This window comes from Hippocampus bargibanti, linkage group LG06 (genome assembly GCF_051943395.1).
Source record: "Hippocampus bargibanti isolate YZ-2025 linkage group LG06, ASM5194339v1, whole genome shotgun sequence".
NCBI classification, from domain to species: Eukaryota; Metazoa; Chordata; class Actinopteri; order Syngnathiformes; family Syngnathidae; genus Hippocampus; species Hippocampus bargibanti.
Window position 1 is genome coordinate 10051721 of NC_142739.1, and position 14022 is coordinate 10065742.

General features: G+C 40.6%; 1 protein-coding gene across 1 annotated transcript in view; it reads left to right on the forward strand.

Annotated features, from left to right (window-relative positions):
- The first annotated feature begins 362 nt into the window (after nt 1-362).
- The window catches only part of creb5b (cAMP responsive element binding protein 5b), a 95694-nt gene continuing 82034 nt past the window's right edge, over nt 363-14022 (forward strand). Inside the window, exons 1-3 of the mRNA XM_088998694.1 lie at nt 363-754; nt 9961-10031; nt 13357-13450. Coding sequence (XP_088854820.1) covers nt 9978-10031; nt 13357-13450 — 148 coding nt within the window. The 5' untranslated portion in view covers nt 363-754; nt 9961-9977. The remainder of the gene's footprint in view (nt 755-9960; nt 10032-13356; nt 13451-14022) is intronic.

The following is a 14022-nucleotide window of genomic DNA, read 5'->3' on the forward strand; positions in this document are numbered from 1 at the left end:
GAGCCAATCATGTAACTTGCCAATCATAATTTGCGAAAACTGATGTTGCCAGTGCCTTCGAGCACTCCTTAGGTTCCCAACTCGAAATGTGATCGGTTAAAGCAACTGTTTTATCGACACTTATTTTATGCTACAGAGCCTGCAGAACAGAGCGTGAAGGCGTCCAAGTAGATTTCTGACCATGGTAACAAATGATGGCTGAAATGTGATTGGTTAAATGCTTGAATACAAAAACACACATCTGGAAAACGCGCAACAGGGGGAAAGCAATGAAAGGAAGCGGAAAGACAATTTGGAATTATTTTATAAGAATTCATGGACACAATATAATTCTCATGAGTCAGTGATTCAGATATTTTAGGCCAGCAGAGTGCAGGCCCTGACGGCCCATCACTGGAAAAATATCATTTGTACTCCTTATAATCCATGTTTAGTTTTGTTCCAGTGCCACAATTTTCAGTCGACTTAATTAGCCGTCCCGGCCAGAGCTCCTTCTTTGCGCCACACCCACCCCTGGCTCCGTACCGTCCACCGTGGCTCAGTCTGTCGGTCCATCCTCTTGGTTTGTCCACTTGCAAACTCCGCCCACCTCGCGCCGCCTCCAAACGGACCGCAATGATTTAGAACTTCAGGAATCCCACGTGACGTCACCCGCGGGTGACGTTATGCTTCTCTAAATAGATCGTATTGTAATCTTTTCTCAGTCCAACGTGGTTTCTTCTGAGAGGCTGCTTCGCGTTTCAACACTTGTTTGGTAAGTTGAAAAGCCTCGCCGGGGGGAAGCCGCGTGTCGTCCCGCGTCGCTTTGCCGGGTGCCTTTTTTTACGCCTTCCTCGCTGCCATTGAACGCAACAGCTTGTCGGTCAAGTGGCACGCTTTGTTTATTTCTTTTTACTTGCGAGTTAAGTGTCACGATGATCTTGTACTGGCCGCGGTGACATGTCGCTTGGGTGTTGACCTTTAAGTTTGAAGTCCACAGCATTTATCGCGATTGAATATCTAAGTAAGGTTTATTACACAATACGTTGATCATTCCATCGGAAGACGCCGGTTGTATTCCTTCTGATGTTTTTCCTTTTCATGCCGGGGATTTCATTGTCACACTTGTCCCATCTCGGGATAGGCAGCAGGAGCTGGTGCGCGCTCTGCGGGCACCCCACTCCCACATCAAGCACATATCCTCGATTGTTCGTGTTTGATTTTCAGTTTTAAGCAAAGCGGTTGTGCTCGCCCTTGCCTTACATTCATCCACATCGTGACGTCATTTTGCAACAAAGTCGATATTTGATATTGTCTGACTTTGCGCGAGCTTGTGCTGACGGGGTTTAAAAAACACGCTCACGCTCGCGCGCACAACTCCTCGCTCCAATCATTTGATTACTCCCCACTGTCATTATGTTTATGTGACACGCTATCAATAACCACTTGTGTCCAGCGCACGCTGCTGTGAGTGTTGATAAATGATTATGTAGGCTTTCACCATTATCCGGCGTGTCCCTTTGAATTATTTATAGTAATCAAAGGCCTCATATAAAAGCTTTAAGCTTGATGATGCTGTTATTTATTCAGCACTCCTTACATTTGGGCTACGGATGACATTGCATATATGAATACTCCTATAAAATCAGGTCAATAGTTAAAGTGATTGTGACTGACTGTTTGCCTTAATTGCATTTGCTTTGTATTAGGGGATATAACACCAATGCTTTTCATAAGATCGATGTTCTTTTACTGTTATGGCAAAACTGTACCAGAAATATGTTTGCCGTTTGAAATTCATCAATGTAAACATGGAATTGGTGGTAACAGCTAGGGATGACTATTTTCTTCCATTTTTATCTTTAATTATGGAGGGAAATGAATATGGGCCACTTGCAGGGTTGTTAAATGACTCTGTTCTGTCGATCAATGTAATACATTGTGTATTGGATTGGATTGGATTTGCCTTTATTAGTCTCACAGTCGAGAAATTACATTTCATGGCAGCAAAGTGATGAAAGGAATAAAAGTACAAAAACAAAATACATGTGCTGCTGGAAAGGCAGCCACTCTTGCAGCGCCATCTTGGAGTCAAAAGAGCAAAAAAAATACATAGCAAATAACATGACAACACAAAGACACAGAGTTTCAGCACTTGATTTTAAATGCGGGTGGGCTTGAATATCTTGTTGAAGGTAACTTGTGTGTGTGTGTGTGTGTGTGTGTGGAAGGGGGGGAGGGGGGGTGTCGGGCGAGTTCAAACCAGCGACCTTTTTCTTCCATCATTCTTAAATACTTCATCACGACTGTCTCCAGATTCAAAAATGTTTCTGATGTAGATAACTCTTCCTATGTGCTGAATGCGGACCTAATTTCTACCATATTTCGAAGCAGCTTGTTGATTATCCAGCTGCACATGGAATGTGATCTGCATTTCCCTTCCATTTCTTTCGTGATGGTTGTTACATGTGTTCTAGGTGAAACACTCCTTTCTCCTAGTTGTAGCTCCAATCTATGAAATCAGTCACGGTTCAGTCGACAGTTGTGCTCCGTCATTCATAAACAAATATCCTCAACAGCGGTGCTTGCCAACTTTTATTTTGCCAAAGTGTATATTTTGCATTGAAAAAAAAAACGCTGGCACACAATTAAACCAAAAAAAAATCCAAAAGTGCATAAACTGAATAATTGTGTACCTTCATACATCTTGTCAAAGTGCATTTAATTGGTCTGCCTGTCGCTATATGTTGCTGGCATAGATAGACAAACATTGAGGCGTTATAGTATTTTCAAAGCAGTTGAGTGAAATTGGCTAACTTCCCGCGGCACATCTGAAAGTCAGTCAAGGTACATGTGCCTGGGAAGTGCTGCACATTATGAGTGTCAGAAAAGGCTGTTGTAATAGCAATCCGTGTTAGTTTACATGCAGAGGAAGACAGCAGCAAATTGACAACGATTACTTACTTTGTGTTTTTGTTTCATGTTCAGTGGAAGAGCTTGAGGTTGTGCACAGATATTGTCTCATGTAGCCCATGTTTGCCGCCTCGGGGATTGTCGTGATCCCACCTTGAACCTGTGCTGTCAAAGTCCCGGGCTGCGGGGAGCCGCAGGTTTGAATTGCTGTGCATGTTTTCACTTGCTTTCACCCCGTACGCTTTCCCACCCCAGCCGCTTATTTTCCCTTGATGTGTTGTTGAAATTCAAATATGCGCTCCGACGGGGAGAATTCATTCCCTTACTTTGTCTTGAAATGGAACTCCTTGCCCTTAATTCTTCCCGTGCGCACACATCAGGTTGTACTTAATGTAAAGCGTAACCAAATTTCCTTTTGCCAAACTCAAACGTCTCGATCAAATTAGAGCCAAGTGGCCTTTCTGAGGAAAGGACATTTTGCACTGATTATGAGAAGTGTGAAAGTGATTGGGCCATTTACAGAATTAATGACGTCCACCTTTTTTCACCTCATATGGTTTGAATTTCTTGACAAATGCGCTGAAGGGCGTATTTGAAATGCAGAAAGACGTATTTTTCGTCTGGGTCGTTATATATTTTTCTTGTTGATTATTTGGTCAGCAACTGGTGCGACGTGTAACCTATTGAAGAAGGAAGCAGAAACAGAACAAGTGACAAATCGAAACTTGCCATATTTCATCCAGTCTGGCTTCATATTTTGTTTGTTGTGTCAAAGGGGAGCAACTGAATTTTCAGGGGCCCACAGCGACATGGTGACAGCAAGCCAGAGCAGGGCCTCGTCGGTCCTTGACAGAGAGACCCTGTCCAGACCTTGTTCTGTCGACCTGCTCATGAAGCGCAGCTTGTTGGGAAAACAGCACTGCTTAGCATAACACAATATTTGAGTGTTTTGACTGAGCTTGAGGAAATAAGTCTGTCGCCATGAAAAAGACACATTTAAGTAGTTTACATCTCCTGCCCACTTGAACTTGCCCAAAGGTAAATTAATCACAAACGTGTTGTGCGGAATAAATGACAACATATTCAACGCAAGGAGGAATTAATAAGGGCTAAATCATCCGGCTTTTATGCACCCCGTGTGTTACAATTGCTTCTTGTATTAAGAAATGCGGCCAAAATGCCACATCAGACCTGTCACAGAAGCCACAGACCTTTCCACGGCATCCCCTGATCAGATAATGAAATGCACCTCGGCTGTTGCGGAAGCACAAAATAAATAAAAACATGTATAGTGTTATTATTAGATTAAACATGAAGGTCTGCATCTGGCGTAGGGATGCAGGCTGCATCGGTACTTCAGAAGGACAGCGATGCTTTGATGTATGTCTTGTTAGAAATGTGTGGTTAAACAGATAGCAAAGAACTTTACATACAAGAGGCAAAAACTCCTTCGGTTAAGATGATTTTTTACTTTTTATTTTTTGGTCCCTTTTGTCACATTAGGAAAAGCCAGAAATTGAACAACGGAAGTCTACAAGCTTGAAAATGGATGACTGATGATGAATGAAAACTGATGATGAGTAGCAAATTGGCAACTTTCAGAAGACACAAATGAAGCAACCCTCAAATTGTATTTTATTTTACTAAATGGGAAATTGGTATTTAATAGTATACTGCCTAATATTATTTTGGAGTAATACCAATACCAAAAAAAAATACATTTCATAAATTGCCATTTATGATTCCGCTGTGTTTACATCAAGCATATGTGGGATTAAAGTCAGAACTTTAAGATCATGACAAAAATAAAATAAAAATCCATATGTCAACAATAAAGCAGGAAAAGTCAGTCGTAAAGTCGGGGTGCTCTTTGCATTATGTCTAATGAAGATAGAGAACATTTAGCTTGGCAGGATACCTCAATAATAACTCAACCTTCGCTAAACTTAGCGCTGGATCAAAAACAGGTTCACAGATTTTCAGTGAAAATTATTTATAGTGGTTAATGATTGGTAATTGACCATTACGTTGTCAATGGCATATTCAGTCATATTTCTTGTGCCTTGGAAATATTGAGATGGGAACACTGCATATATCTTGCATTTATTTATTTATTCATTTATTTATTTATTTAGCTATTTTCTGCTTTTGTATGTTTATTTATTTAGCTATTTATTAATTAATGTAATTATGTAGCTATTTATTTATTTAGCTATTAAGCTGTTATTTATGTATTTATTGATGTATGTTTTATTTATTTGTGTATTTATTTCTGTTTATTCATTTAGCTATTGATGTATCTATTTTCTGTTTATTTATTCATGTATTTATGTATGTATTTATTCATTTAGCTATTTATTCAGCTATTTATCTGTTTAGCTATTAATTTATTTACTTGTGTATTTATTTATTTAGCTATGTATTTATGTATTTAGCTGTTTATTTATTTATTTAGTCATTTATGTTGCTATTTATTGATCTATTTAGCTGTTTATGAATTTATTAACATGTTTATTTATTTATTTATTTATTTGTTTGTCTATTTAGTTTTTTTGTTTAATGAGTAAGCATGTTTTTTATTTGGTTTTTGAGCAATAGTAAATACCCAAACCTTGAAGTTGTACATCATTACAAAACTATTGGTGTTGCGATTCATAAATAAGCTACATTCAAGAATTGCACTTTTTTTTCCAGCATGCTGAAATATTCCAAAATGGCATGATTTCAGGAGCCAGAGGCAACAACTCAGTGATGCAAGACAAAATTTGCATTGAGAGTAATACTTGATGCTTCATGTGGTGATTGACACATTTTGAGTGGCAAGGTGACCGACGATGTGGTGCTGATATTCTGATTGACACAGAAATGGACAATTGTATTATCATTGAGAAACATAAACTGAGAGTCCACACAGAACGAAACGAAACGGGAGTTGCTGCTGACTCTTATTTTGTAAAATAAGCAATCAGCTACCATATTTTCTGGTGTATAAGGTGCACTGGAGTGTAGGGCGAACCCCAAATGAATGGTATATTTTCAAACTTTATCCATGCATATACTGCCTATAAGGTGCACCTTCAAAGTAATATATATATATATATATATATATATATATAGTTTTTGCTTTTTTTGAATGTTGCTGTGCCGATTACGCACACACACACGTGTGTAATGTTGCTTGTTCTGTAGCCACAAAGGGACGGACATATGTCTTCTTGTGCCGGTCCCAAGCCCGGATAAATACAGAGGATTGTGTCAGGAAGGGCATCCGACGTAAAAGCTTGGCTAAAACAAACATGCGGATCAAACCTCCAAAGATGGAGGACACTGTTTTGCTGTGGCGACCCCTTGAAGGGAAAAGCCGAAAGTATATATATATATATATATATATATATATATATATATATATATATATATATATATATATATATATATATATATATATATATATATATATATATATATATATACAGTAAAGTCTCATTATATCGATATTCAAGGGAGTCCGAAAAAATATCGATATAACCGGGACTATCGATATATCCGACCCTGTTTGCATGTAATTTTCTCCGTGCGTGCATAGAAATAGTATCGATATAACCGGGACTATCGATATATCCGATATCGATATAACAAGACTTTACTGTATATCTTCACATATTTATTCATCTATGTTTTATATATATATATACACAATATACATATATATACAGCATACGTATATATTCTGTGTATGCAAATTTCCCCATTGTGGGACGATTAAAGGTTTGGTAGATGAAAGTTTTCCAAATATAAGGTATGCCACATTATAAGGCGCTATAGTAGAGGCTGGGGTTATGCATTACTTCTTCTACAGGGGGAAATGGAGTCAGTGGCGGCTCACAGTAGTTGCGAGATCTGTTGTCACTCAATATTACTTCACATATAAGGCACACCTGCGTATAAGGCGCTAGGTCATCCTTTGAAGAAAATCAAGGCTTTTGTGTGCGCCTTACCGTGAAATATTGTAATTACTACGTATATGGAAAAGACACCAAGTCATGTGTACAGGACCCAGCTCGCAAAGCTGCTTTGAAGCAGAACACCCACACATGAATGACGAATGTCTGAGCCACTTGCGCATAGTAAAGGCTGCGCCTGAACAGGGACTTGAACCCTAGACCCTCAGATTAAAAGTGTGATGCTATAACAACTGAGCTATTCAGGCTCTTTTTTGACTTTTGGGCTGTATAAGAATATATTGTCTTTTTACTGCACTTCATCTCCCAAATGCCCTTGACTTACACGCATCGCTCATCTCATCAGCAAGGTTGAGTGTTTGACGGGTGAATCAAATGTTGGACTTTGCAACCGAGACAGGTAGTCAACCCCTGCTCAGATTTTTTTTTCACAACACTGAGTCAAGGTTGTATTTTCCTAAATGCACTCGGGACGCAGAGCCTTTAAACTGTCACATATTCAGCCTTGGATCGTTCTTGAGAAGCCGTTAAAATGTTTTGATGTGTTTTTTTTCTCTCTCTGATGCTCAACCGTGAATACTTTTTGAGATGAATTCCGAATGTCGACTTGGTGTCGGGGCCATGTCGACATTCCAATTACTGTAAGTGAAAAGAGAGTCGCGGAATTTGTAGAACTATAAATCTCTATGGGGTTTTCAAGATAAAAGTTTTGAAATTGCACATATGACACATGCTTCTTTTCCAAAACCCCTCCCTTTGTTTGTTGAGCAATATATTACTTTTTCTATCGTAGTAAAATATAAAATGAAGACAGAAGTGCGGTGTGGTACTTGGAATGGCCATGATGTCAGTCAAGAACATTTGGCAGGATCTGGCAAAAAAAATACTGTCTTCATAAAGACAGTATTTTTTTTAAGATGAGAAAAAAAAGATTTTTTTTGCCATTTAAATTCACAAGAGCCGAAGGGGGTGGAAGGCTCAAACTGAGTCATATTCCCTTGAGTGAAGCATTAAACTTTGGCAACTCTTCCCCAGGTACTCCACACTGTATCTCTGAATTGTGCGCATGTGCTGTTCAATAAGTACACTGCTTCAATATAACCGAAGCCTCAAGGTTGACGACACTCAATCCCGGAAAGCTGCTCAACCTCCAGTTTGTTTGGATTTCAAAACAACTATCCCTCAGGAAATAATGCCAAGAAAAATAATTAGTTCCAGATGCCATGGTATAATATCATCCATTAATTATACATCCAATCCTTGAAGTTAAATTTTAACGTCTGTCATAAAAGCGTAAAAAGAAATGAAACGCTATAAAAATGAATGATTCTGAAAAGGGAAAATATCTTCTAGATTTGAATAATTGGCTCGATTAAGAAAAGCCACATATATAACGTGCGGTTTTTGAATTGTATGAAAACAAGCTCTTCGTTTCACTATCAAATGCTATGGGTATGTTTTCTGAATATGGAGGAAGCAATCCATGCTCAGTTGTCAGCTGTCAATCAAACACACTCTCGCCAAACTTTGAAATCGGATGCTATTTTCAAAATTAGATGCATCTTTCTAATTCACAGTCCAGGTTTAAATGACAAAGATGTGAAGCACTTTGTTACAGCTTAAGCTGTTGTTAAAGCGCTATATACAGTGATACCTCGGCTATGAACGCTTTAGCTAATGAACTTTGTGCCTTACGAACGTTAAATTCGCGGGAATATAATCTTGGTATACGAACTATTTCGGGGGGGGGGTTAACAGCAACAGAAACACACACACACACACACACACACACACACACACACACACACACACACACACACACACACACACACACACACACACACACACACACACACATGAAAGGGAGACGACAGAGCTTGAAACAAAAAAAAGTGAAAAAAAAACCCAAAGTGAAATGGTGAGAAATGGAGAGAAAACAGAAATTTGGACGTCTTTATTGATAATTCAAAGGAAGAGTGTAGAATGCAAGGTTTAATTATCCCTTCAATCAGGCTCCACAAATAACGCGCACAAGCCATCGGTACAATTCGAAGAGAATATACAAGCAAGGGAACTAGCTATTAATTAAGTTTCTAGTGTGTCTGCCTGCATCTGTTGCTGTTGCAAGATCACAACTTCTAAGATGTACAACCCAGAGCTCCTTGAGACACATTATGCAAAAAGCTATCCATTTCATCAAGCCATCAACAACCATCACAAAGGTAAATAAAACAACTTTATTATATAGTACAGTTTATTTCTTTAATTACAATGCCATAGCACATTTATTATACATAAAATAAGGTATATTGTTTGTAGTTTTAACGCTTATTTAGTTGACAATTATGTGTTTTGGGGACCTGGGAACTGATTATTCTCATTATAATGGTTTTCTATGGGAAATTAATCTTTGGAATACACACTGTTCGCTTTCTGATATACACCGTACGGGTCACAGCGGGTATTTTCCATACTGTGACAACGGGGCGCTCTAAAGTTGCCATGGAAAACCCTAAACCCTGTCTAAACACTGGCTGTCACATCTGACTTGTTGACTAACGTGGGCAGCTAAATTTAGCATTAAGACCACTGCTGAAAATTCTGCCACATCTCTGCTTTCTTTTTATCTTTTTGTTTTAAGACCTGACTGAGCAAATTTGACAATGCTTAGTGATGAAACTTGAGGTTATTATCGCCAAAACCCAAAAATGAGATTCTCGTGTAAAATTTGAGTGTCTTCACCAATTTGTCTCATATTTCCCTAATTGCAAAATTACAGAAACAATTGTGGTGAAAACAATTTCCTCCAAACTTGGCCAGCACATGTGGTGTGACTCCAATTTCTGTACAAGCTTTGTTTGTCAGGTGTCCCAAGAGGACATTTTGTTCAATCCATCGTTTTCAAAAACCACAGCCCATTAAATTAATATAATTTAAAGTGAAATGTGAGCAGGCGTCGTTTATGACTGAAATTACCTCGCAGCTGCTACAGGTGCAATATAATTTTCCGCTACACAATGACTGTATTTTTCCTTTTAGGATGCCGAAGTAAAAACCTGTGTCACTTACTTCCTTTTTTTAATTTTCCTCTTATGTTTTTTTTTTTTAGTTTAATGAAAAGTTGTGATGAACTCAGACCCAGAAAGGCCGTATGTTTGCAATGCTCCTGGCTGTTCTCAGGTAGGTGTGTCATGACAAAACAACACTGCACAGCATGTACAAATGTGTGTTCGTGGGTGTAATGGGAAGTGGAGGACACTGAGTTCGACCGGAGTGGGGGTTACCGCCTTGCATACCAAGGAGGAACACATGAACGGTTGTGAGAAGACTTCTGGCACTTTGTTTTATTATAATAATAATAATAATAATAATAATAATAATAATAATAATAATAATAATAATTATTATTATTATTATTATTATTATTATTATTATTATTATTAGCCACAAGCCAATGTCTTGTTGTGCCGGTCCCAAGCCCGGATAAATACAGAGGGTTGTGTCAGGAAGGGCATCTGACGTAAAAGCTTGGCCAAAACAAACATGAGAATCAAACATCTGAAGATGGAGGACACTGATCATTAGGGTCACGGGGGGTTGCTGGAGCCTATCTCAGCTGTCTTCGGGCACGAGGCGGGGGACACCCTGAATTGGTTGCCAGCCAATCGCAGGGCACACAAAGACATACAACAGTAACTCTCACACTCACACCTAGGGACAATTTGGAGTGGTCAATCTGCCTGCCATGCATGTTTTTTTGGAGTGTGGGAGGAGACCGGAGGACCCGGAGAAAACCCACGCGGTTCCGGGGAGGACATGCAAACATCACACAGGGAGGCTGGACCGGGACGCGAACCGACGACCTCTGCACTGTGAAGCCGGTGTGCTAACCACTCGACTAAGGGGCCGCCCTATTATTATTATTATTATTATTATTAGTAGTAGTAGTAGTATTATTATTATTATTATTATTATTATTATTATTATTATTATTATTATTATTATTATTATTATTATTCATCCATCCATCTTTTGCCGCTTATCCGGGGTCGGGTCGTGGGGGCAGCAGCTTCAGTCGGGAAGCCCAGACTTCCCTCTCCCCAACCACTCCTTCTCGCTCGTCCTGGCGGATCCCGAGGCGTTCCCATGCCAGCCGGGAGACATAGTCTCTCCAGCGTGTTCTGGGTCGTCCCCGGGGTCTCCTGCCAGTGGGGCATGCTCCGAACACCTCACCAGGGAGGCGTCCTGGGGGCACCCTAATCAGATGCCCGAGCGACCTCATCTGGCTCCTCTCTATGTGGAGGAGAAGCAGCTTGACTCCGAGCCCTTCCCGGATGACCGAGCTTCTCACCTTATCTCTAAGGGAGAGCCCGGACACCCGACGGAGAAAGCTCATTTCGGCCGCTTGTATCCGGTATCTCGTTCTTTCGGACACAACCCATAGCTCGTGACCATAGAGGAGGGTTGGGATGGAGATCGACCGGTAGATTGAGAGCTTTGCTTTTTGGCTCAGCTCCTTCTTCACCACGACAGATCGGTACAAAGTCTGCATCACAGCAGATGCCGCACCGATCCGCCTGTCGACCTCTCGCTCCCTCACACCCTCGTTCGTGAACAAGACTCCCAGATACTTAAACTCCTCCACTTGAGGCAAAATCTCCTCCCTGACCCGGAGAGGGCACTCCACCCTTTTCCGACTGAGGACCATTGTCTCAGATTTGGAGGTGCTGATTCTCATCCCAGCCGCTTCACATTCAGCTGCGAAACGCTCGTGAGAGAGTTGGAGATCTCCACTCGAAGCAAGTAAACAAGACCACATCATCTGCAAACAGCAGAGATGCTATACTGAGGCCACCAAAACGGAAACCTTCAACGCTTTGGCCGCGCTTAGAAATTATGTCCATAAAAGTTATGAACAGAATCGGTGACAAAGGGCAGCCTTGGCGGAGCCCAACCCTCACTGGAAACAATTCCGAATTACTGCCGGCAATGCGAACCAGACTCTGACATCGGTCGTATAGGGACCGAACGGCCCGTATCAGGCGCTCCTCTACCCCATACTCCCGAAGCACCCTCAGCAGAACTCCACGAAGGACACGGTCGAACGCTTTCTCCAAGTCCACAAAGCACATGTAAACTGGTTGGGTGCATTCCCATGCACGCTCGAGGACACTGCTGGGTGTAGAGCTGGTCCACTGTTCCGCGGCCGGGACGAAAACCACACTGTTCCTCCTCAATATGAGGCTCGACTTTCCGACGGACCTGCCCCTCTAGAACCCCTGAATAGACCTTTCCAGTGAGGCTGGATTCGCTGTGGCAACCCCTTGAAGAAGAAAAAGATTATTATTATTATTATTATTATTATTATTATTATTATTATTATTATTCACTTCATGACGTCTCGAGTCGAGGTCAGCAGCGCCACATCCTCACTGTGCACAGTGTTAGTGGTGCACTGCTTTCCCCTCCTGAGACACCAGATGGTGGACCAGAATTTCCTCGAAGCGGTCCGGAAGTCTGCTACCATGGCCTCACCAAACTCTTCCTATGCCCGTGTTTTTGCCTTGGCGACGACCGAGGCTGTATTCCGCTTGGCTAATCGATACCTGTCAGCGGTCTCAGGGGTCCCACAGGCCATATTATTATTATTATTATTATTATTATTATTATTATTATTATTATTATTATTATTATTATTATTATTATTATTATTATTTGTACAGTGGTAGCGTTATTTCTTAAATAAATTGGTTCTGGAAGAAATGTTTGAACTAGAAAATATTGGAATTAGAGACGCGTTTTTCATGTGAATGCCCTAATCCGTTCCAAGCACCACAAAATTCAACCATAAATGTTTTCTTAAGCATAGTAATCCATCAAAATATGTTACAAACACTCATACAATTAAATTTTTGCACAATAAATGAGAAATGTGCATAATTTAAAAAATAAATTTAAGAATGAAGAATAAAAACCAATGTTCATTTAACTTAACTGATTCCTCAGTTTTCCCCTCTTTTTTAGTTCATGTTCTCAGAAGTGTTTTTTTGCATGGCATTTTATCAGGAATCTAGCTAGCTATCTACTTAGCTATCAAGCTAGCTATCCATCTAGCTAGCTATGTCTGACTGTCTGTCTGCCTGCCTGCCTGTCTGTCTGTCTGTCTGCTGCTGTCTGTCTGTCTGTGTGTGGGGGGAGGGGGTGGATCCATCTGAACCAATTGCGTGCCAGGATAATGCTCGGTAATAACCAATGGCAAATCAGCTAAAATTATGTTGCATTCAGGAAACTAGATGCTGCGACAAGCCACCCATCATGTATTTTTCCCATTCGTAACTTGAAAAGTCTTTTCAAACAAGAGCCAATATTGTCCTGTTGAGGCGTTTCGTAATTTGAAAATTTCGTACGAAGAAATGTCCGTAGACGTAGCACTTGTATTAACACACACCAAATAAAGTGCTGATGCATTTTAGTCATATTTGTATTTTAACCTCTTTCCTTACAGCGCTTCCCCACCGAAGACCATCTGATGATACATCGACACAAACATGAGATGACCCTCAAGTTTCCTTCCATAAAGAATGACAACTTGTTATCAGGTGAGTTACGGCTTGCCCTCTGCCTGCAATCTTCACGCCGTTCGTTGTTTACAGCCAGATGACACGCACGCGGCTGGCTGAAGACATGCTGCCATGTCGGCGAGTATTCTGTTTCGTGAATGTCTTCACGCTGGATTGATTTGCATTCGGCCATTATTAAAGGATAACCGACGCCTCCGACCGAACAACTTGTGTCCATAATTTGTAAAATCGCTTCAAATGACTTCTACTGAGCATATTTTACAAAGATTCCACCGCATATAGCTATATTTTACGTTTTAAGACTCGCACTGAATATTCAGGAAGTCTTGTTTTTGAGTTGGTGACGAGTCCTGACGTCACGTCACGAAAGGGACGCCCCTGACCGAGAAAGGACACACAATGCATTTTGCAGTACTTTGCTTGGTCTGAAAACTTCGTGTTGATGGCAAAATTAGAAGGAAAACACACAAATAACGCCATGGTGAATCGTTGTGTGTTGCACCAAGACAATTATTTGATATTCGCTGATACAAATTCCAAGCAGATAAATCAGCCATTTCCAACGGAGCTCTGGCACCATCTTCGCCATT